At 42.5% G+C, this 23,232-nt stretch overlaps 1 protein-coding gene across 2 annotated transcripts in view; it reads right to left on the bottom strand.

Moving 5' to 3' along the window:
* Nucleotides 1–22,995, bottom strand: part of CAMKMT (calmodulin-lysine N-methyltransferase) — a 238,823-nt gene extending 215,828 nt beyond the window's left edge. Inside the window, exons 1-4 of one of the 2 annotated variants that reach the window (XM_081854973.1) lie at nucleotides 22,865–22,980; nucleotides 17,765–17,944; nucleotides 14,322–14,497; nucleotides 4,668–4,732 (exon numbers count right to left, since the gene is read on the bottom strand). In XM_081854973.1, the coding sequence (XP_081711099.1) occupies nucleotides 4,668–4,732; nucleotides 14,322–14,497; nucleotides 17,765–17,818 (295 nt within the window). In that variant the 5' untranslated portion in view covers nucleotides 17,819–17,944; nucleotides 22,865–22,980. Of the gene's footprint in view, nucleotides 1–4,667; nucleotides 4,733–14,321; nucleotides 14,498–17,764; nucleotides 17,945–22,864 lie in introns of both variants that reach the window. The other variant, XM_081854972.1, reaches the window with a different exon arrangement.
* Nucleotides 22,996–23,232: the final 237 nt, after the last annotated feature.

Raw genomic sequence — 23,232 nt, 5'->3', positions numbered from 1 at the left:
AATTCATACCAAAATTCCAAGGTGCAGGGTTTCACAGGTTTACTGTGAATCAGGATTCAGGAATTACAGGCAATCAGTAAGAATTAGTTCAATTTAATTTTCTATCATGGGTGCACATGTGCACACATCAAGCAACTACTGATGAATGTTAACACACATTACTTAAATGAAGTTTATTCATGTTTAATATAATGCTGCCAGCTAGTGGCAACATCTTATTTTGAACTAATGTCTACTTTATGCTGGGTGCATTTCTACCATTCTGCTTTGGGAGTTGGACTGGGGATAGGATGCAGGAAAGAAAAACGTTTTGGCGTAGTAAAGCTACACTAAAATGACTAAGATGTACCGTAGTTAAGGAACACAGTATTTGTAAATAGATTGACTTGTACTTTGGAATGGAGGGGGGACATGTGCATCTACAGCGTTAGTAAGACAAGGGGTTGTATTCAACCCCACCATTCTGCTTGTGCAACAGAGTTCCACTTGTGCAACAGAACTTCCCTCTCCTCCTCCCCAAGCACCCTCATAATATGCTCTAGAGAGTGGGGTTCCCCCTGAAGCAGACTTTTGGGTGGTGCGGGGAAAAGAGAAGCAGGCTAAGACCTATTGTACAAGCAGAATACATTGGATGCTCCCTGTTATGGTAAGTTGTGGGTGAACATATCAGACGACAGCGATTCTCCAAACAGCTCTTGTTTATTCACAGGTCAGAACAGAACTGAACTGAAGGGTTCAGCCAGCCTGCTTATATAGAGCTCCAGTACAACGTAACTGTAACAACTTTCTGTAACTCTCCAATCACTGAATGTCACTTTCGATCCCTTATTTGCATATGTGGACCTGAGTGAAAACTATCTACAGTATCCCCTGCTGGCCCAGGGTGAGAACTTCAGTACATAACACTACCTAGTAATATTATTGCTTTTCTCAAGATATAAACTGCAGGGCAAGGATCCAAAGAATCTCATGCGTGTATCTGAACACCTATCTAATCCCTGTGCAACTGTTCAGCTTTTACAGCCTGACGCTTACAAGGACTCTCTAAATGCAAACCCCAATCAGGGTGGTAGGAGAAGAAGAGTGATTTGATTATTAGTCTGGCCACCACTCTAGGGGAAAAAATTAAATATTAAAAGAGGCAATATAAAAGCATTTCCAAAAATATCAGTCAGAAACTGCCATAAAAATAATATTCTGTGTTTGAATAATACATGTTCAATAATCATAAGGTTTGCCATTTTAATCCATGGTGTTCTCAGCCCCTGCGGTTGTTTTGTTCTCTAGCTTCACACTCTGCTGACATCAGCAATCACACACACACCTTGGGTTCCCTCCCTCAGTCCTGGTATTAGTCCCTTGGCAACATGTAAATCCCATGGAACTCCTTTCTCCTGTAAATTTGTGAATTACTTCTCCTACCTGGCAGTACTTCAAGAACACATTTTCTAAGCGCTCTTTGGACTGACTTCATAATAAAGCCTGAGGCACTCAAAAAGGATGAAAGCTTCAAAGTTGAGACTGAATTGCCCTGAACATTTTCCCTACACAATTACCTATCCTTTAGATTTTGTTGTTCTTATTGTTGTTCCGAGGTCAAAAGTTAGTTTGTGAAATTGACATTTTTCTGCTTCTGAAATGTCAGTGTGCGATGAAGTGTAATCTCAGGTTCCTAAGAAACAAGGGGGAGGGGGTTTTGTGTTTTTTTAGGTGAATCAGGTGTATTTAAGAACAGTTTCATATTACTGCCTATGAAAGTCCACGTTAGCTTTTTTTGACTTTATGATTAACCTATAGAAATATATTTTTATTTTTATATGGGTTGTTTGGTGTTTGTAAACAGAAAAAAGATTATGTTAGTTAAGCACTACTTTGGTATAAGAAATTTTATTCCTCAAAATGGTATCTTTACTTCTTTTCATATCCAGATATCATGTTCATTTCCAGTGTCACTACATGTCAGAATTATCCAAGGCTATGCCAAAGGTCTAGCAACTAAAGGGACCCTCATTCTGACCAGATCAAGGGCTCAGAAAGCAGTTTAGGTTATCCATGCCATTATATCCCAAAGATGTGGCACATTTTACTTTCCCCCCCCCATCCAAAATCAGAGGACTGTATTCAACTCAATCCCATTCAGAGTAGACTCAATGAAGTAAATAAACCTAAATTATTCATCTCCATTAACTTCAGTGGGTCGACTCTGAGTATCACTATCAATGAATGCCACCCTAAGCCACTCACTTGCAGTGATCACAATCTGAAAATCCTGGGTAAACTCAGATTTACAAGGAACAAAAGGCAGGATCTGTATTATGTGAAGCATGGATGTTAAAGAAGAATGGTTTCATGCTACTGCCCAGGGAAGAAAATGTTAGCTTTGTCTTTACTTTGAGAGGGTACAGAGGGTCACCAGCAATAAAAACTGGTTCAAGAGCACAAAGAATGCTTTTTTTGTGATGGTACTCACAGAGTACTCACACAGCACCATCACCTATTTTCATTTTACTGCCCATGGCAGCCGTTTTGTGCTGGCATCCATGGCACTTTTATCAAGATTTGTGTACCAGCACCTCATTTGTTTTAACCAAACAAAAGCACTGGGAAGGGCATACTGATGCCTAAGTTGCATACTCACAGCCAAGAAATCTCAATGCCCATTAATATACCTTACAAAAGTTCAGCAGGTGGGGAAAAGGGCAGAGAATGAGCCAGGAAAGAAGGCAAGAGAGAAAGAAGTTTAGGCTGGACAATCTGTAGCAGCAAAGAGAAGCAAACAAACAAGGAGGTATGGGGATTGATTATGAGCAGCCCAAAGCTGTGACAATTAAATGTGTCATGCACTGAAATCCATGGGCTTGGGAGACATCCAGTTCTTCATAGGACTGGGTTGTGATATATATTACAAAATGTTCCCATAGCCAACAATATAAAAAAGGAAAATTCCAGAGTAAGTGAAATGCTGCAGATTATTTACAAGTATAGGATAGGAGTCCTTGCTTAGAAGCAACGTAGGCCTGGCAAGGTCCAGTCAGATATTCAGTGTACCCCCATTTGTTGCTTATGTGAATAGGCTTTTAGTTCTAGTGAATTAGAGGTTATAAGCAGGGCCAGTGTACTTGCAACCCAATATCAGCTGTCACTTTCACATCAGTGTCAATGCCACCGTAAAACCACCACAAGGCAGTCAACACAGTTAGAGAGAAAAGCCATGAACATCTAAGTCTATTTCTGCCCTAATTGATGCTACAAAACATTTCCTGAAGGAAACAAAAGGACAAATGGTCTTTCAACTTGAAGGATGAATTGCTGACAGTTGTCTAGATAGAAGAAAGTGCTTCTGTTGCTAACTAGCAGGTAAGAGGTTTTTTACTCTTTCTAAAATGTATTATCCACATAGCAACAGATTCATAACTGTTGCTGTACAGTGGCATTCCGACTCTGAGAAGGGAAGAGTTTGCCCCTCCACACCTCACCTTGGGAGAGACTCGAATTGGTCTGTCTTGGGGGACAGCTCACCCGGGCAGGGCTGTCCAATCAGGAGCCAATATTCTGTCCTTCAAGGTGTGGGGGCAATCATGTAACATGATTAGGAAGGAGACGTGAAATTAAACCATCAGTGGTCTAAACCACAGAGCCTAGGGCTTGCCAATCAGAAGGTCGACAGTTCGAATCCCTGCGACGGGGTAAGCTCCCGTTGTTCTGTCCCAGCTCCTGCCAACCTAGCAGTTCAAAAGCACGTCAAAGTGCAAGTAAATAAATAAATAGGTACTGCTCCGGTGGGAAGGTAAACAGCATTTCCGTGCACTGCTCTGGTTTTGCCAGAAGCGGCTTAGTGGTGCTGGCCACATGACCCGGAAAACCTTTCTGAAGACAAACGTCAGCTCCCTTGGCCAGTAAAGCAAGATGAGGACCGCAACCCCAGAGTTGTTCGCGACTGGACTTAACTGTCAGGGGTCCTTTAACTTTTAAATTAAACATCATAGATTATACCAACTCCTATTTTCTAGATATGAAATTATAATCAGATTTAGGGCTTTGTATCATATATATTGCATGCAATGCTTTTTTTCTGGGGGTACGCATGCCCCTAAACATTTTGTGAATCTTTGTACTTTTGTCCATTTACTGTATTTATTTTTCCTAATTTGAACGATAAAATGGTGATTTTCTTGAGTCAAAATGAGAGTACCCCTAAACATTGTTGTTGGGGGGGGGGAGCACTGATTGCATGTCACAGGAAGCTTACGCAACAATCTGAAAGGTCACATGCCAATTTCCATGTATAAAGCCAGGATCACATCTGAGAACAGCTCAGAAACTCAGGGCAGCTTCGGAAATATTCACTGATGTCTCAAATTGCTGGTGGGGGGGGGGGGGGACGTGATTTGAGAAGGCTACATAAATGCACGCACAGACATTCCTAGGGGCTGCAGCATAAAAATGAACCTGAGTAACACAGAATAGCATGGTATTATTTTTACTGCAAAGCACTGTGGTATACCAGAGGCTAAGGGCATCGAATGGAGAATAGCCCACCTCTAATCAAACCCATGACAAATGTGGCACTGTGATGAGCATTGCAGGCAAATATGCTAGCATAAATGTTTTGCATCCAAGTGTAACTACATCATCGCCATCACCGTAAAGAAACATAAATTACTTACAAACATTTCCTGTGTTGTCAAAACTTGTCAGAACGTCTTCAACATTTAATAGTCCGCTGTTAAATCTAGGGGGAGAAATCATAATAATCAAACAAGCAGAATTATCCCTCAATCCTTGTTTTTTTAAAAAAATAAAATAAAACGGTAACATCACAGGTTTTCACAGCCTACATCCTTCATCAACATCTTTTAAAATGTCTCACCACTAGAGGGAGAAAAAGAAGACATTCAAAACCCTAATATACTGTGTTAAAATTATCACACGTTAACAAGAAAAATTTGTGAAAATATGAAGTTTTTATTGTTCAAAATCAGGGGTCAGCAAGGTTTATCTTGCCTGGGCCAGATCGGTCCCGCGGAGATCCCTCCATGGGCCGGATCACGTATGCGCCCGCAATTTTTGGCATCTGCGCAGAAGCGATTTTTGGCGCCACAGAAGCAAGTCCCCACCCTGCGCTGCACTGTGCCAGTTTAGCGCAGCGTGTGAGTGGGCAACTCAATTCAGGGGCGGCTTGTGGGCCGGTCAAACGACCTCCGTGGAATGCTTCTGGCCCATGGGCCTTAAGTTGCTGATCCCTGTTCAAAATTATAAATTTATTTGTGAGCACACAGAGGAAGATATTGATTCCTAAGCTTGCAAAAACAAGCATGCACTTAATCAGTTACAAAGGGAACCTGCAGCAAAATGCTGCAGCGTATCCCTGATGTGCTTGCATTAGGCAAAGCCTGTGGCTGAGGGCTAACTGCTCACTCAACAGTTAGTCTTCAGAGAGCGTAGAGACCTTCTGCTGTAAAGGAGTGGCACCCAAGGGTGTCCATGTGAAGGGGAACTAATCCTTTTTGACAAGCTAAGGTTCTAGTTTTTTCAGGAGAGATGAAGAAGAAGAATTTGGATTTGATATCCCGCTTTATCACTACCCGAAGGAGTCTCAAAGCAGCTAACATTCTCCTTTCCCTTCCTCCCCCACAACAAACACTCTGTGAGGTGAGTGGGGCTGAGAGACTTCAGAGAAGTGTGACTGGCCCAAGGTCACCCAGCAGCTGCATGTGGAGGAGCGGAGACGCGAACCCGGTTCCCCAGATTACGAGTCTACCGCTCTTAACCACTACACCACACTGCGTGTACACAGAAGGTAGGCCCTATCTCCCAGCTCTTCTGTCACTTATTGAGCCTTTCGTCCCCTCACTCTTGGCTCCCGCTTTCTCCATTCCTTGTAGCTTTCTGGTTCTTCTCCCTCTTGAGTTACCTTTTGTAACTCACCTCAACTAAAATCTAAGATTTCTCAGTTGATTTCTATGGATAGCTTTCTCTTCCATCTATGATAAAGTTACCAGATTTTTTTCAATGAATCCGGGGACACTTTTCAACTTCAATGGATTTTGTATGGGGACCGATTTGTAAATCCGGGGACTGTCCCTGGGAAACAGGGCCTTAATCTATGAGGACGTTTAAAAGAGCTTCTCCATTTGAACCAAGAAATGGCCTAATCAGATGGCTCATTTTGAGGTTTTAGATCTATGTCTCTTTCTTCAGTTCTCTTTTGCTCAGTTTCTCAGTAATGGGACTCTATGGTTAAATGATGAATCCTGGTTTGTTCAGTCACTTTACTGAAATTAGGCGCAAAGGAACTCTGTGCACACAGCCCATGCATAGCCTGTCTTATTAAACCTTGATTTTTGGCTTAGTGTTGCATCTGAGCACAGCCAATGCCTGTTCTGGATGTTCTAGGACACAAAATTCTTCCAACAGTCACTGGTAAAACAGAGAGACAAATTATCATGGCAGGATGTTGGCATTACATGATATAAATGCAAAAACCCACCAGCAAGACCCTCTGCAAGTGGCAAACAATGGCCAAAACTATGCACAGTGTGTTCTATGGATTAAAAGAATGGGCAGTAGAAAATGCTTTAATGTTAAAAAGGATGAAAGATTATAAAACAGAAAGTTCAAGAGTTCAAATGGAATTGGAAGCAACATTATTTTATGGTTTATCATCTTTCTTCACATGATGAAGGATCTTCACTTCTGTTTCTTTGCAATATACATTTCTCCACACCAACATTGCCTAAAGGGTGCTGTTAATCAAAAAGAATATCTAGGGTACTTTTGGGAAGGGTCGTGGCTCAGTGGTAAAATACACGCTCAGCGTGCAATAGGTCCAAAATTCAATCTCCGGTATCTCCAAGCAGAGCTAGGAAAGTATACAGTTTGAAATCCTGTGATGATGAGGCCAGTTAGTACAGACGGACGTTATTGAGCTAAATGGACCAAAGGGCTGACTCAGTCTGAAGCATCTTCCTGTGATCTTGTCCACAATTATACCAATATAACAGCTGATCCTATTTAAATCTCTTTATGAAATTCTAAAACACCTATCTCCACATTCTTTCTCATTTTGAAATACTCTTTGCCAAGAAATAGTCTTTCTATTTTTTAAAAAATCAGCTCAATGTCCTGTGCAGACCAAGACCTCTTGGAAGCATGACAGAGGAAGCAAACCTGAGTGTATACCACTTAACCTCATTTACAGAAGATAAGATTGCCCTTATGGATTGAGAGGTGCAAGGGCTCCAGATGTATGCTATTGCCTGGCTGTGCACCTGATTTATTGGTCTTAATCTTCCCTCTCTCTCCACCCCTTCTCTTTTAGTTTCTGAACTGACACCTCAACATTCCATATTACCTATATGTTCAGGGGTCCCTGACAGACTGTTTGGAGGATTTATTATTTTCTTTTAACTTATGAACATATGGGTAGTTCAGTGTTCAGAGGATACAGAAACTGCTACCATATTTTCGGGTAAGCCCATTTTGTTTCCACAGCATTTTGTCGAGTTTGCTATTAGAAGTAAATTGCATTTGACTATATGTTGTTCTTATATTCAACTAATCAAATAGGAAAAAGGAAAAAGGAAAAAGAAGTAAATTTCATTAAAAGATGTAAAAATGAGAAGCGGCAATCCTGATACATTAGTATACTAAAATCTGCGGTGTTCCAAGGTGCAATCAAAGCAAGGGCCGATATATATCATAACAAAATATATATCTCAACTCCTTCTATAAAGATAGAAAGGTATTTCCAACAAAGCAGCAATTTATTCTTGCATCACCGAGAGATAGGGTGACATGAAATATGTGTCTCAGTCAATGAAAAACACATTCTTGACTTTTTACTTTTTTGCCACTCTTAGGACAAAATCAAGACTACACACTTAGCAATTCAACAGTCACCATAGAAACAATAGTTCTATACAAAGGAAGGATGTTCCAACCTTCATCTCTTTCAGAGACCTAGATGTCTGCTGATGAATAAGAAACCTGCATAACTCGACTCTTCCTGTGAATAGGGCACATAGCATTCAAGCTATGCAAGGTTATTTAATCCAAGCATGTCTTTCTGATGTTCAGGCCAAAAGACAGGCAAGGATTATTCTCAACGTATCTTAGGCTTTACAAACACAAAGACAGGAAAAAAATGTGTTAACCCTAAGCACACTGATTCAGTAATACATAAAGCATTTTCTGTCAAGGTTACAATCCTATTCACACTTTCTTCAAATAAGTTCCAGTGAATCAATAGGGCTTATTTCTGAGTAGACATATTGAGGATTGCATTTTAAAGTAATTTTAGAACAGGTATGTAAATAAACAATACACATACTTCATTTCATTATTATTATTATTTTTAAAAATCAAATTCTTTTTAGCAGAAAGAAAAACCCCTGGATTCCCGCTCCCATGGCTTCAGAATTTTTGGAAATCTGGCATCTCCACTACCAGTGCTGTAGGTCAATTATTCTATAACTCCAAGTACTTCATAGGAGGCCTAGCCAGCTATCCACAACTTTATGACCTTTCAGTAGCCTTTTCTATGTGTAATATGTTCCTTTAAAAACCAAGTAAGAGTCTTGTGGCTTTGTTGTTGTTGTTTAGTTGTTTAGTCATGTCCGACTCTTCGTGACCCCATGGACCAGAGCACGCCACGCACTTCTGTCTTCCACTGCCTCCCGCAGTTTGGTCAAACTCATGCTGGTAGCTTCGACAACACTGTCCAACCATCTCATCCTCTGTTGTCCCCTTCTCCTTGCGCCCTCCATCTTTCCCAACATCAGGGTCTTTTCCAGGGAGTCTTCTCTTCTCATGAGGTGGCCAAAGTATTGGAGCCTCAGCTTCAGGATCTGTCCTTCCAGTGAGCACTTAGGGCTGATTTCCTTCAGAATGGATAGGTTTGATCTTATTGCAGTCCATGGGACTCTCAAGAGTCTCCTCCAGCACCATAGCTAAAAAGCATCAATTCTTTGGTGATCAGCCTTCTTTATGGTCCAGCTCTCACTTCCCATACTGGGAAAACCATAGCTTTAACTATACGGACCTATGTTGGTAAGGTGATGTCTCTGCTTTTTAAGATGCTGTCTATAGAGAGAGTAATTGCAGAGTCCACCTTGGTTTTTCTTTTAGCTTCCCCTATATTACTGGTTATGTTTATTTGGATGAATTTGTTTTAATGTTTCACTGTTGCTCGTGTTTGGAATTGGTTATTATATTGTTTGCTGTACCCCACCTTGGCATCTGTATTGATGAAGTGCAGGTTAGAAAACCTTTTAATAACAATAAACTCCTTCTAAAACCTCTTCCATGGGCACTTGAGTTATCACAATTCTCCAGAGCCATCAAGGGAAGAGACTACCACCATAAGTGCTGTGCTAATGTTTTTTCTCTCAATATTTTAATTCATGAGCAAACATAGGAGAGTGGTCATAAGATAAGAGGAGGCCCTCTTATGGATTAGTAAGTGGTTAAAGAATAGGAAGAAGGAATGATAATACATTTCTCACAATGGAAGGGCATATCAATGTGGTCTTCCAAGGATCTGTATTGGAACTGTGAGACAGAACTGCAAGCGCCCTCCTTCCCTGAGTAGGGACCAGAAATAGCTCCAGTATCTCCAAATTGAAATTTGCTACCACTAGTCCTCCTGCCTCTAATCTCGGGGCAAGGCTGTTACCAAGGTTCTGAGTGTTTAATTTTAGTTATGGGGATGAGGAAACAATTAACCTCCCCGTCCCTCTCAAGGGAACTGGCAGATTGCTTGCCTCATTCAGATATCCACTGACGTGTGCACAAAGTGTGAAGCCAAACAATATGGGCATGTGAGGGGAGATATATCCCTTTGAGTCTGGCAGAAGCACACTCAAGAACCCCAACAGCTGATTTTAAAAGGTTTAAACAGGCAGGAAGAAAAAGGAATATTGGGGAGGGGGAAGGTTTAATTCTATTAATCATAGTGAAGCTATTTACAAACAGGCTTCTGGTCCCCTTGCGGGCAGTGGCGGAGCTTCATGCTCCGGCACCGAGGGGCGGAGAGCAGGTGGGGGCATGGTGCACTGCCCGCAGGGGTGTGGCACCCACCGCAGGCGGGTGGGCAGCCGCAATGGCACCCCACAGGGATTGTGCTGCCGGGGGCGGTGCGCTCCCCCCGCACTCCTCTTCCTCCGCCAGTGCTTGCAGGTAACGTAGCAGTACTGTTAGTCGGAAGGAAGTTAAGGAACAATGAACAAATGTTGGCTATAGTCCTGCTGTGAATCTTACATATGGCTAAAGCTTGATAATTTTCAGAATTTGGAACTTCTTATGACCTTGAGTGTATTAGTGTTTATAGCTAACTGAACATCTACTTTGGACTTGGTCTCAGACCTGCACATTTCTCAGTTCTAATGTTCAAGTTAGACATTTGGAAGGTCATGACAACCAGCATACAATAAAAGATGCCACTTGCCTTGCAAAACTATCTTTAAGCCTAGTGCAGCAACTCCAGCTTGGTTCATAGCATATCTGAATACACAAGTTGATCCATGTTGATAGCCCTTGAACTGATACAGCTTGCCCTTTAGACTTTTTGCCATGAGCCACAGACAACCTTGTGAACTTTCTATAGTATTTAGCCTTGTCAAGATAATTCCTGACAGCCTTAAGATGCTCAATGGGCTCTTTGCGAAACAATCCTGGGACATGGGAAAACTCAAAGCTGCCTTTATCAAGTTTCTCTGTAAAATCTGCTTTATCCTAGGGAATGTTAGCATAAAGAAGAACCATGCTCCAAACCTGGGAGTTATTACCACAAGGAACAGTTCTTCACTCACAAGTTGTAAGAAAGATAGAACGGAGTACAGTGGAGCCTCGGGTGACGTTGCCTCTGGCTTACGTCACCCTCAGCTTGAGACCGGCGCAAACCCAGAAGTAGCGGAACAGGTTAAGGGTCCACAGTGTTTGCGCATGCACAGAAGCACTAATATAATAATAATAATAATTTATTATTTATACCCCACCCATCTGGCTGGGCTTTCCCCATCCACTCTGGGCGGCTTCCAACAGAACACTAAAATACAGTAACCTATTAAACATTAAAAGCTTCCCTAAACAGGGCTGTCTTCAGATGTCTTCTAAAAGTTTGGTAGTTATTTTTCTCTTTGTCATCTGGTGGTAGGCCGTTCCACAGGGTGAGTGCCACTACTGAGAAGGCCCTCTGCCTGGTTCCCTGTAACTTGGTTTCTCACAGCGAGGGAACCGCCAGAAGGCCCTCGGCGCTGGACCTCAGTATCCAAGCAGAACGATGGAGGTGGAGACGCTCCTTCAGAGATGCTAAATCACACGCACGCATGCACAGACGCAACACTTTGGGTTGCGTCGTTTTTGGATTGCGACGGGGCCTCCGGGACGGATCCCTGCCATAACCCGAGGTTCCACTGTAATGTTAAAAGTGTGAAATATTAAAAACTAGCAACCGTGTACCCAGCGTTGCTCTGGTGGGGGTAGTGCACTTTTGAATCAGTTGCTAAAATTGGCAATTATGAAAGATTTGGTCTACCATCTTGATTCAAAATGGCATCCAACCATTCATAAACATAGAAAAAGCAATCACTATTCAAAAAAGTGTGATGATCTCTCCAGAGGCACCCAAATCAGCAGTTTGACATCACCAATTAGACAATAATATCTTCAGAGGCACCCAAACTGGAGCAGATTGGAATGGTTCAGTCTGCCATGTGGATTCAAAGTAGTGGTGGGTCCATTTACCACAATGCAGCAGCCATGGCAGCCAGATAAGCTACAGTAAAGGAGTAGGAGGCAGCAGGGCAGTGAAGGAGTAGGAGGCGGCAGGGCAGCTGGAGCCTGAACCACACTTAGGCAGGACACACTGCAGGCTATGATGTGAAAAGCAGGGACGGCAGAAGGGCGAGTCCAAGCAGACCTGGCACAGCAGCTAAGCACATGCAACAGTGCTGCAGGAATTGTGTGCCAAGGGTTCAGTTGTCCTGGCTGCAAGGGTCTGCTTCACCAATATGTTTCTTACAGGGTATGTGTTTGCCAAGCAGCACCCAGCAGGACTGATTTCTCCTGCTCTCTGCAGTGTGGTCAGGAGGTCCTTCTCCTCCCTCGCTCCTGACTATATAGGATTTTTTAAACCTTAATAAAAATTGAACTCTGAATCAATTCTGGGCTGCAACCAAATCAGGTACTCCCAGGTCAGATCAGGGCCCTAGATCAGGGTGTGTGTAAAGCTGTAAAATTACATTATCCATTTATAAATTTCAATAGTTGGGAGGTTCTTCGAATTCCTGGGCAACTTCAGCTAATATTTAATAAGATGTACTTTAAATTAAACTTTATATGTGTACGTCCTTTTTCACTAAGAACTGGTGCCATTCAATGATTTCTAAGTTGTGTAAACTCAGTCAGATCCTCCAGAACAATCCCTTCTAGGCAGGAAATATAAAACTCAGCATCCACAGCAGGCTTAATAAGGGGCTACAGGAAAAAAGTATAGCCTTCAGGTTGTTTAAGCTACTGCTGTCCTGCTATGAAGTACAAACTTCAGACGTGTGTGGAGTCAAATAAATGATAGAAAGAAAACTATAAATCTAACTTTGGTAACTCATTTATCAAGTGCTTTATCAGGACTGTCAAAATCTTGTACAGTAATAGTTCCCGCAGGGTTTTATAGCTGCTTTGTTTGAGCTGTTGCATCAGAGGTTTCAGTGGGATTCCACAGCATGCTCAAATTCTCCTTGCTGAGAACATCTCTCTGTTTGGCCATCAAATGTATTCTGACATTTTCCGATAGCCAGTTTACTATGAGAGAAAGCTGGATTATGGAAAAATATATTAATATAAAAAATGCCATGAAGACAAGATGAGGAGATGGATTGTAATCCTGATGGTAGTACCAAGAGTAGGACTAAAATGATTGCAACAGACAAGTGTAACTAAACTCAGATTGTCATTAAACTGCTCAGAGGGATCCATTTCAGGTGAAAAAATAATAAGTGGGCAAGGGTGATTTCTTCCATATCCCTTCCTCCAGCCACTATGGCCGCAGCTAGGCTCCAAGACCAGAAATGCGCCAGTTGGGAGAAATGCCATGTGGGAGAGATTGCAGGAGGTAGCATAAAGGCAAGAAGTTCAGCACTCCCACTGAGCGTGCTGCTTTCCCCCTTGAAATCCTCCATCTGCTTCACCTGTGCTTGCATTTGATGGCACAAGTGTCCAGGCCTGGCCTTGTGAAGAAGGCCGTGGGGCATGGTGGCAAGACAGGTCAGATGCAGTAAGTAAGCAACTTGCTCTGAGAAATGATAGCAGTGGTCTGCTTCCAGTCTACCTCTCCAAGTCTCTATTCCTTTTGTGAGAACTGTATCCTTTAGGGCCAACCCTCTGGCATTTCTGGGCTCCCTGGTATCCAACCTGGTGCACTCACTACATGATAAGGACAGTGAGTAGATTGGGAGGAAGGTGAAGGCACCCACTGAGGGTCCCAGCTCCCGTTCTAAGGGCCTTGACACTATGCAGTCTGGTCCTCGGGTCTCCTGCCAGCCTCAGATGTACCAGATCCCTGGTCACCAGCATTAGGCACAGATCAAGGTACCCAGTCTGGCTCCTTACTTAGCTAATGACTCTGCAGCCTCTGCAGTATTTTGGTCACTGTTGGACTCTGGGGACATGACACCAGGTCTGCCACCATCACATCTAGTTCCATCCTTAGGGCAAACACCATGTTGCATTTATACACTTGAACATGAGCCCAATAGCTAGCTCCCTTACATTTGGGAGGAACATTTGGTGCACAAAATTGACAGGGGGGTACATAGTATTCTCCCCTCCTGCCACATCTCTGCTCCAAACCACTCCCAAGTCACTTTCCCCATTATAGTTCCAAATACACTGTTTCAAATTCTCTCCTGCATAAACACAAAAATCAGCTCAAATATGTGTTTTGTGGCACATATGAGAATGCAACCAGTGCAAGAAGTTAGAAAGCATACCAGTGCAAGTAGATAAATAGGTACTGCTGTGGCGGGAAGGTACACATGTTCCAGCAGTACCTATTTATCTACTTGCACTGGTATGCTTTCTATCTTCAAAGTTGGCAGAAGCTGGGACAGAACAAAGGGAGCTCGGGGGTTTAGCCCGCAGCAATGCATATTGAACTGGACAAAGCAAATTCAACTGAATATTGAAATTTATATAAAGATTTCATCAAATCTTAAGATGTGAGTAAATTATTTAAACTGCTAAAAATGAAAATTGAAAAGGGACAATCAAAAGTGACATGTGGCAGGCATAGACAGTACCTGCAAAAGCAGAAGAATACTTACTTCAAGGATATACTGTATTCAGGATAATAGATGCTTTTGTACTGAAGCCAGGTTCCTTGGTCATCTTCTGCCACCCTTCTCTCCTCTTCTGTTACTGAGAAGAGACCGAATGAAGCAAATCTCCTTACTGATACTTGTGGAAGGTGAACATTCTTCAAGTGTTTTTTCTTCAGAACCTTTGGTTAAAAAAAAAAAGTCATGAAAATTTAACCACTTACAATATAGAGCTTTAATGCTCAAAAGCAATTATTCAAATTGAAAATGTCTCACACCGAGGTAATTGCAAGCTAGCAGCTATTGTTGACATCTTTATAACCATGAAAGTAATGTAATGCAATACACACTACAAGGACACAGGAATGTTGGAGCTGTGTGGGCGGGTGTGGGATAGGATGGCAACCCAAAACAAGAAGTGTGGGGAGCAAGTACAGGAGCAATGTAGGTAAGATGGCAAAGACACAATGTCATCATGCTGAATTTGTCTTAAGTTAGTCAATCTAGATCAAGGATGGGGAACCTGTGGTCCTCCAGATTTTGCTGGATGCCCATCAGCCCCAACCAACATGACCAGGGATAGGAACAAAAGAAAAGCCCTGCTGGATAAACTCAAAGGCCCATCTAGTCCAGCATTCTGTTTTCACAAAAGTTAACCAGATGCTTATGGGAAGCCCCCAAGCAGGACCACAGTACAAAAGCAGGATGGTGGGAGTTGGGAGACCCACACCAGCTGGAGGGCCATAGGTTCCCCAACCCTGATCTGATAACCAGGGCTACACAGTTTATGAAAAACATTCTCTCTTATTTGGTTAATAAGGACTTTGCATACCTCTTAAAAGTCAGTCTTTCAGCTAATTAAAAATCTGTTTCACATAATCTTTTTTTTATGGCAGAAATGCCTAATCAAGTTTAACTCAAGTTCAATTAACACCGCAATCCTATCCTCAAATTATGCTGGTTGGCCAAGAATAGGATTGCTACTAAACACTCTGCATAAGCACAATACAGCTTACAATTTAATTGGTAGTGCTGTGTTGTGGCATGGTGATGTCCCGTTGTCTCTGCTGACTCCCTGTCGGGACCTCAGCCATTGGGAGATGCAAAACCTCTCCTGAAGGAAGTTCAACCCCTTGGAGAATCAACTCGCAAGTGGACTATTGATACCAGTTATGCCCAGTGCCTAAGTCAAAGCCACTTACATCTGTAATCAATAAAGTTGTGACCTAATTTGAACCAAAGAATGTTGTTACATATGATCATTTAATTGTTGATGCCTGGGAAGCGGGGTGTTCACAGGGCCTGGGTGCGCAACTCAAAGTTATGCCTGCATTTGTGTTGCTTGGAGTTACATGCACATAATCTGTGTGGAATAACTGGTAGTGCAGTGCAGCAATATTTGACCCTTTCTTCTGTGAAGCCTATAATCTCTGGGTCTGATGTGCAGGCGTCCTAACCACTGGACCATTATTCCTTCTTTGTCTAGCCCTGAAAAAGATGACTAATGTGGTGGCAACATTGGGAGCAACACTCTTTGGTGGGTGGCAACAGAGTTATAAGGCATGCTATGAGAGTGGTTGGCATTTTTATATTGCTACTTTTTCTCCTATATTTGTACTTTTGACACTACTGCTGGGAGAGTTTAGGACCCAAATTAGTTATGTCAATCTAAATTCCAATATATTGACAGCTCTCTTAAATAGGCCATAGGGTTGCTCTGCCCATCGAGCAAAACTCTAGGATCAAATGAAATCTCTCATTATAAAGCTTTCAATTATCAACATTTCAGCAACACAGGGAAAAACAGGTTAACCATAACAGTAGCTATGTTATAAAAACTGATAGTATGGAAGTGCATTAACATTTTGTGTCTTTCAATCTCCTCAAAGCATTTACAAACCTCATTTTTTCTACTGCCCTGTGGTATAAACCGTTTAGCTGTTTTAGAAACAAAGATGAAAAAGCAAAAGGTGACAAACCTGTTCAAGGCTGGCTAACATAAAGCTTTGAAAAGGCTGAGAGACAGTGTTCTCTGTTTACATGATGCCCTCTGAGTGAACTTCAAGGATCACTAACTTACCTTATACAGCCATTCTAAATGAATGCGCCCCAGGGACCCTTATAACAAGCACATTATCCAGAAAAGCAAATGAGAATGGTCACTAAGGAAACAGACAAGCACAAGAAATAAAGAAAGCTGATCCATAAAGCTATAACCTAAATTCTTGACTAGTTCCAACTGTAGAAAATGAATGGGAAGTATTTCATTTGATAGTACTGTACTGGGCGGTCATTTTTTTAAAAAAAAAAAGAGCTACAGAAATACTGGCATTCTCCCAACTATTTGCATCCAAAATAAAGGTGGTGTTCGGTATCTAATGCATTTTCCTTTACATTAATTTGAATGCGTTCTGGCTTAATTTACCATTTTAAAACAAGTATTATTTTAATTCACCTGCAGACATGCCTTTTTTTTTAATCCATTCTGAAATGTCCTGTGAAGAGTGAGGCATGCTTAAGCTTGCAGTGCCCAGTATAAAACTTATGACAAAGTATAGAATATCATTGATTAATTAGAATCTACGCAGACCACAAAAATCGTTTATGGATTCAAGTCATGTTTGCAAAAAGTGTTAAGCCATAAACTATGGTTTAGTAATGCTCCCATTTGTTTCTCCCTTCTTATGAGCCAGTAATCAAACTATGCAGTGGATAGCTTAACATGAAGTTCAAGCAGCGGGATCGCGCTTTGTTCCATCTTAACAAATCACAACAGGCAACCAGCCCTAAACCATGGTTTGATTTTGGCTTAGCAACCGCGGTTTGTTAAAACCTAGCAACCCACAATCCCAGATCTGTGTGTCATATCTTTGTGATATGCTGAGCCCCTCACACAAAGGGAGGTGCAAAGCAGGAGAGGTTGGGCTGTATGCAGCAACACACTGTTCAGGCACATAATTTATGGCTTTGCGTTACATGCAAACACAGTCTTTGTGGCAAACATTGTGAGAATGGTAGAAGTGCCTATCTCGTAGATTTATGGGGTAAAATCAAGCATATTAGTAGAGTGGAGTGGATAAATGTGGAAGTGGGTACGATTACACGGACTGGAATAGAAGTCCAAGTCTGAGTGTGTATTTTCACAAAACATGCAGAGCTACCTTCACATCTAGAAGGAAGCTGTAGGAAAGAAAAACAAGTTAAGGGTGAAATCTAGTACTTGCTGCTGACCACGACATCACTGAGCAAAATTATAGTAGTGCATTCCTGCAGAGCCCTAATCTATCAAGCAGCAGCTATATAAAATCTATGTTTATGGGGCATGAACCAGTAAACGCAAGACATCTGAGTCATAAGCAGCGTATGGTTCAAAAACTAGGTGCCTGAAAGACACTTAAACCACACACTGTAAACCTAGAAGATGCAGCAATGTGTGATATTGTTTTTACCTTCATCAACTTGACACATGATCCTTTTTCACTGACAAGATTTGGTGTCATCATTCTTATTGGAAGAAATGTTTTGCCATTATATGATCAAGATCAAAATGATGAATGTATGAACCTCCAGGAGACACAATTTGCAGAGGTTAAGTAAATGTTCTTCAAAAATATCCATTATGTTATTTTCTGTTGAAAGAACCAAGAATGTGGTTCAAGGACTGTTCTGCATTTTTGTTGGTGTTCTATAATTTTTTTATCCACTTCAGCTCTCATTGCTAGGACACCCTGTTTCATTAATTTCATTTCAGTATTTATAAGCCACTTTTCAGGGTTAACCCTGTCAAGGCAGGCTCATAACAAATTAAAAGCTTAAATTCCAAAATAAGAAGTGTGCTGGTAAGCAGCGTCATCGTAGAAATAACACTGATTTGTGAATTGTGTTTATGTCAGGTATTCGTTTTTCATTGCTGTACAATATTAGCACAATTTAAATGAAGCCCTTTATTGTTTGTTGGTCTAAAAGTGGTCCAGAAAAGCAGTAAGCCATACAGAAGACTAGTCTCACAGATGAATGATTTCACCACACTATATTCTATAACTTTTTCCCCTTGGTTCAAGGACACAGAGTTGAAAGCCACACAGCTATATTTCAAAACTAAGAAGTCTGGTCCTTCTTGGCTGCTGTTTTCAGAAATACTCTGCTTAATCTAGGCCTCTCACCATTTGTGTGTGGTGGCATGGTTTATGCTTCTTTTAAACTTATTTTCTGTTTACACATTTTATTGTTATGGTTTTTCATTTTGATTATGCTACGACCCTTTGGGAGGAAAACAAATTATAGTAGTTAATATTAAATTAAATTAAATATTTTAATAAGTTATAATTCCTACTATTCTAACAAAGACTTGCAGGCACCGGACTGCTTGTCCCTGGTGTAACGTCATGCATTTCTAAAATTCCTGTCCACAGGTATGCATCTGAATAGGATACATTCTTATTAACTCTGCTTTTTGAGAAACAGGTACTATTACCCAATGTGAGACATTCATTTTAAAGTGGTGTAATTATACTATTTAAGATTAATTGTGGTTATATGTTTAAAAAGTAGTAAAAGTTAATTTGATTAGTTACTCCCGGTATCCATCACAGGATTTAAGAAAGCTGTGGTAACTAGCATAAGGACTGATAAATGTAATTTTGATATTGGGCTTCTAATGAAACAGGAGCTTGCTACATTGTGACAGTTTAGCTCAGGTTGAATTCTGATAGGCAGAGTATAATTGGCTACTGCTCCAAAATCATGGGCCCGTTTGTCAATTTTGGACTAGCAGAAGGGAGTCATTAATCCCATAGGAACTTTTAATAAAAGTGAGCATAGGTTTTACTTTTGAATTGCAGCTGGTTCACATGTGCATATAGATAATTTGATTTCCTAGCACTTGAGAAATGGCACATAAACTTTCCCATTGTGCTTGAAGATTCATATCACCCAATGTCAACTTAGTCTGTGACACTGGAATGATATATTAACTCATTAAATGATCCAAGTTATTTGACGTTGCAGCTCATAGTTCTGCAAATAAACCCTTACAATTATTAAAATGCACAACCCAGTATAATAATAATAATAATAATAATAATAATAATAATAATAATAATAATAATAGTAATATGCCACCCTTCATCCGTACCTCTCAGAGCAGTTCACAACATCAAAAATACAATTTAAGTAAAACTTGCAAAAATAATGTTTATTCTTTTGACCATAACCACTTAAGAAGGTTGAAGGATTTCTAATATTGTACAACACTCTTTATTAACTGAGAAAAACTTTCCTCACAGAAACTTACTCACTTCTTGAAACTTCTTAATAACATCTTGCCTAAAAGCTCACTTTTCACTACAGTGACATATAAATTTGCCAATTCTTAAACTTTGTGCTACAGAGTATTTAATGTTCTTTTTCTGGCACTTATGAGAACACAAGGAGAGCCTGTGGATCAGGCCAATGGCCCATCTTAGTCCAGCATCCTGTTCTCACAGTGGCTGACCAAATTCCTGTGGGAAATCCGCAAGCAGGATCCAAGCACAAGAGCACTCTGCCCTCCTGTGGTTTCCAGCAACTGGTATTCAGAAGCATTGCTGCCTCTGACCATGGAGAAGGAGCACAGCAATCATGGCTAGTTGCTGCTAATAGCCTTCTCCTCCAGGAATTTCTCTAATCCTTTGTGGCCATCGCTGCTTCTTGTTTAACTATGTGTTGTGTACGGAAGTACTTTCTTTTATTTGTCCTCAATTTTCCAACATTCAGCGCCATTGGAAGTCCACGAGTTCTAGTGGTACGAGAGAGAGAAACATTTCTCTATCCTCCTCTTAGTGGACTTTTCTCTAAACTAAAGGTAAAGGGACCCCTGACCATTAGGTCCAGTCGTGATTGACTCTGGGGTTGCGGCGCTCATCTCGCTTTATTGGTCGAGGGAGCTGGAGTACAGCTTCCAGGTCACGCGGCCAGCATGACTAAGCCACTTCTGGCAAACCAGAGCAGCACACGGAAACGCCGTTTACCTTCCCACCGGAGCAGTACCTAGTTACCTACTTGCACTTTGACGTGCTTTCGAACTGCTAGGTTGGCAGGAGCAGGGACCAAGCAACGGGAGCTCACCCCGTCACGGGATCCGAACCGACGACCTTCTGATCGGCAAGTCCTAGGCTCTGTGGTTTAACCCACAGTGCCACCCACGTCCCATTTCTCTAAACTAAAAAGTCCCAAATGCTGCAAACTTTCTGCATAGGGGAGTTGCTCCATACTCCTTGATAATTTAAGTTGCCTTGTGCTGGGCATGTTTAGCCTGGAGAAGAGGAGGTTAAGGGGTGATATGATAGCCATGTTCAAATATATAAAAGGATGTCACATAGAGCAGGGAGAAAGGTTGTTTTCTGCTGCTCCAGAGAAGCGGACACGGAGCAATGGATCCAAACTACAAGAAAGAAGATTCTACCTAAACATTAGGAAGAACTTCCTGACAGTAAGAGCTGTTCGACAGTGGAATTTGCTGCCAAGGAGTGTGGTGGAGTCTCCTTCTTTGGAGGTCTTTAAGCAGAGGCTTGACAACCATATGTCAGGAGTGCTCTGATGGTGTTTCCTGCTTGGCAGGGGGTTGGACTCGATGGCCCTTGTGGTCTCTTCCAACTCTATGATTCTATGAACGTTTCCCAATTATACAGTATGCTTTCTGAGGGGAGGCAACCACACAGCGCTTCAGGAGACATGATGCTGACAGTGGCGCAAAGGTTCTCCACACAATGCACCTTTGTGAGTGGCTCCCACACATTGTGGCAGCCACGGGGAGCAGCTGTGCCCTGCAACTATAACAGGGATCAGCTTCGAAGGGCAGTATTTTGACTGACAAAAGGCTCAGTGCCATAGAGCATTTGCACACAAAAAATACACCGCATTTCCCACTTATATACTTAGAATATTGTTACCCACTTTTCATTATTACTGCAATATCAGAGCGGGCCACAGAAAAGCCGAAACAGAGAGCTAGAATAAAATCCAACCATAAAATTGTCACACCACTCATTAAAAGCAACTTAAACACAGTAACAGCAATTTCAGCACTCATATCCACTGAACTCTCTACAGCTCACTGAAGAGTGGGAGGAGGTTGATCTTTTAACTACTCTCTTGCCTAGCAACATGGGTGAGTAAACCAGAAAAATGGGTGTTCTGGACAGCCAACGTGATTTAGTAGTTAGAACAGCTTTTTTGCATATGCTGGCTGGGACTGATGGGATTTGTATTCCAAAATATCTGGTGGGAAGCAGGTTGGAATGGGCTGGGTTAGGCAAACTAAGGCCCGGGGGCCGGATCTGGCCCAATTGCCTTCTCAATCCGGCCCGCGGACAGTCCGGGAATCAACGTGTTTTTACATGAGTTGAATGTGTCCTTTTATTTTAAAGTCATCTCTGGGTTATTTGTGGGACCTGCCTGGTGTTTTTACATGAGTAGAATGTGTGCTTTTATTTAAAATGCATCTCTGGTTTATTTGTGGGGCATAGGAATTCATTCATTTTTTCCCTTCAAAATATAGTCCGGCCCCCCACAAGGTCTGAGGGACAGTGGACCGGCCTCCTGCTGAAAATGTTTGCAGACCCCTGAGTTAGAGGGTTGCATCAGGGCTGAGAAGATCCGAGACAAGAGTCACCATTCAGCCATGAATGGGCAGCCTTGAGTCCAATACTCTCCTTCAACCTAGCCTACTTCACAGGGTTGTTGCAAGGATAGAAATGTTGACTAGAACCACAGACATCCACCCAGACCTCCTTGAAGGGTAGGGTAAAATTTAAAATAAATGATATTACTAACAGAAACAGCAAGGGGGGGGACTTGGGTTCATTCACAACCTAAAGAGCAGGGAGGGCACTTTGGGCAAGTTGCAGGCATGGCCAAACTTGGCCCTCCAGATGTTTTTGGGACTACAACTCCCATCATCCCTAGCTAACAGGACCAGTGGTAAGGGATGATGGGAATTGTAGTCCCAAAAACATCTAGAGCCCAAGTTTGGCCACGCCTGGTAGAGCATGGTGCTGATAATTGCCAAGATCGCAGGTTCAATCCCTGTATGGGACAGCTGCATTGCAGGGGGTTGGACCTTTTTTTTGGCCATGCCCCACCTAAAATCTAAAATCCTGACCCCACCCCCATATAATTCTTGTTATTCAAAAAGTGAACTCCTGTTCACCTGAAGGAAGCCTATAAGGCCATCATTCACTGTTAATAACTCATTCTCGAATTGCCCTCCCTTGAAAATCAAATCCCCCCCCCACCTGTGGGGCGTGTGCCCCACGTTGGGAACCACGGGACTACATGGTCCTCCTCGGGGTCCCTTCCAACTTTGCGATCTGCGTGAAGTCATGCCCTTATCTCATTTCCTCACCACCACCCCCGTCCCTGAAATGGGGCTCTCCTCGCGGGGCGCTGTGAAAAATCAAAGTGAAATGATGACGGCGGAAGCCCTTCGCCGAGAGAGACAGGCAGGACCCCCTGACGATGAGGATGGTGAGGGGGATAACGACGTCCCTGGCTGGGAAAGGGAAAGGTACCTGTCTGAGGAGCACCCAGCGGGCTTTGGCGGCTGCTTGCCGGCTTCCTTCCCGGGCTCCTCCGGCGTCTCCCTCCTCTCCTTCTGCCTGACACCTGTCAGCTGGGGGAGAAGCGCTCATGGCGGGAGCGGCTCGCGCCGGGGCTCAAACTTGAGGGAGAGCGCGCCAAAAATAATAGATATACAAAAAGAGCGAGGCGGGGTGGGAAGCGAAGTGCAACGGGGAAAGGATAGCCCCGAGCGACCCGCCGCCTCACAGAGAGAGGGAGAGCACATGGGGGTGAGGGGGAAGCCGCCTCAGAGCTTTCGCCTCAATCTTTTCCAGCAGCAGCTGTGACAGAGAACCTCCCATGAAGCCCGGAGGGAGAG

The sequence above is a fragment of the Podarcis erhardii genome, assembly GCF_964252035.2.
Source record: "Podarcis erhardii genome assembly, chromosome: 3".
In the NCBI taxonomy this organism is placed as follows: Eukaryota; Metazoa; Chordata; class Lepidosauria; order Squamata; family Lacertidae; genus Podarcis; species Podarcis erhardii.
Note: the sequence above shows the minus strand (reverse complement) of the source record. Positions and strands in the feature narration are given on the sequence as shown.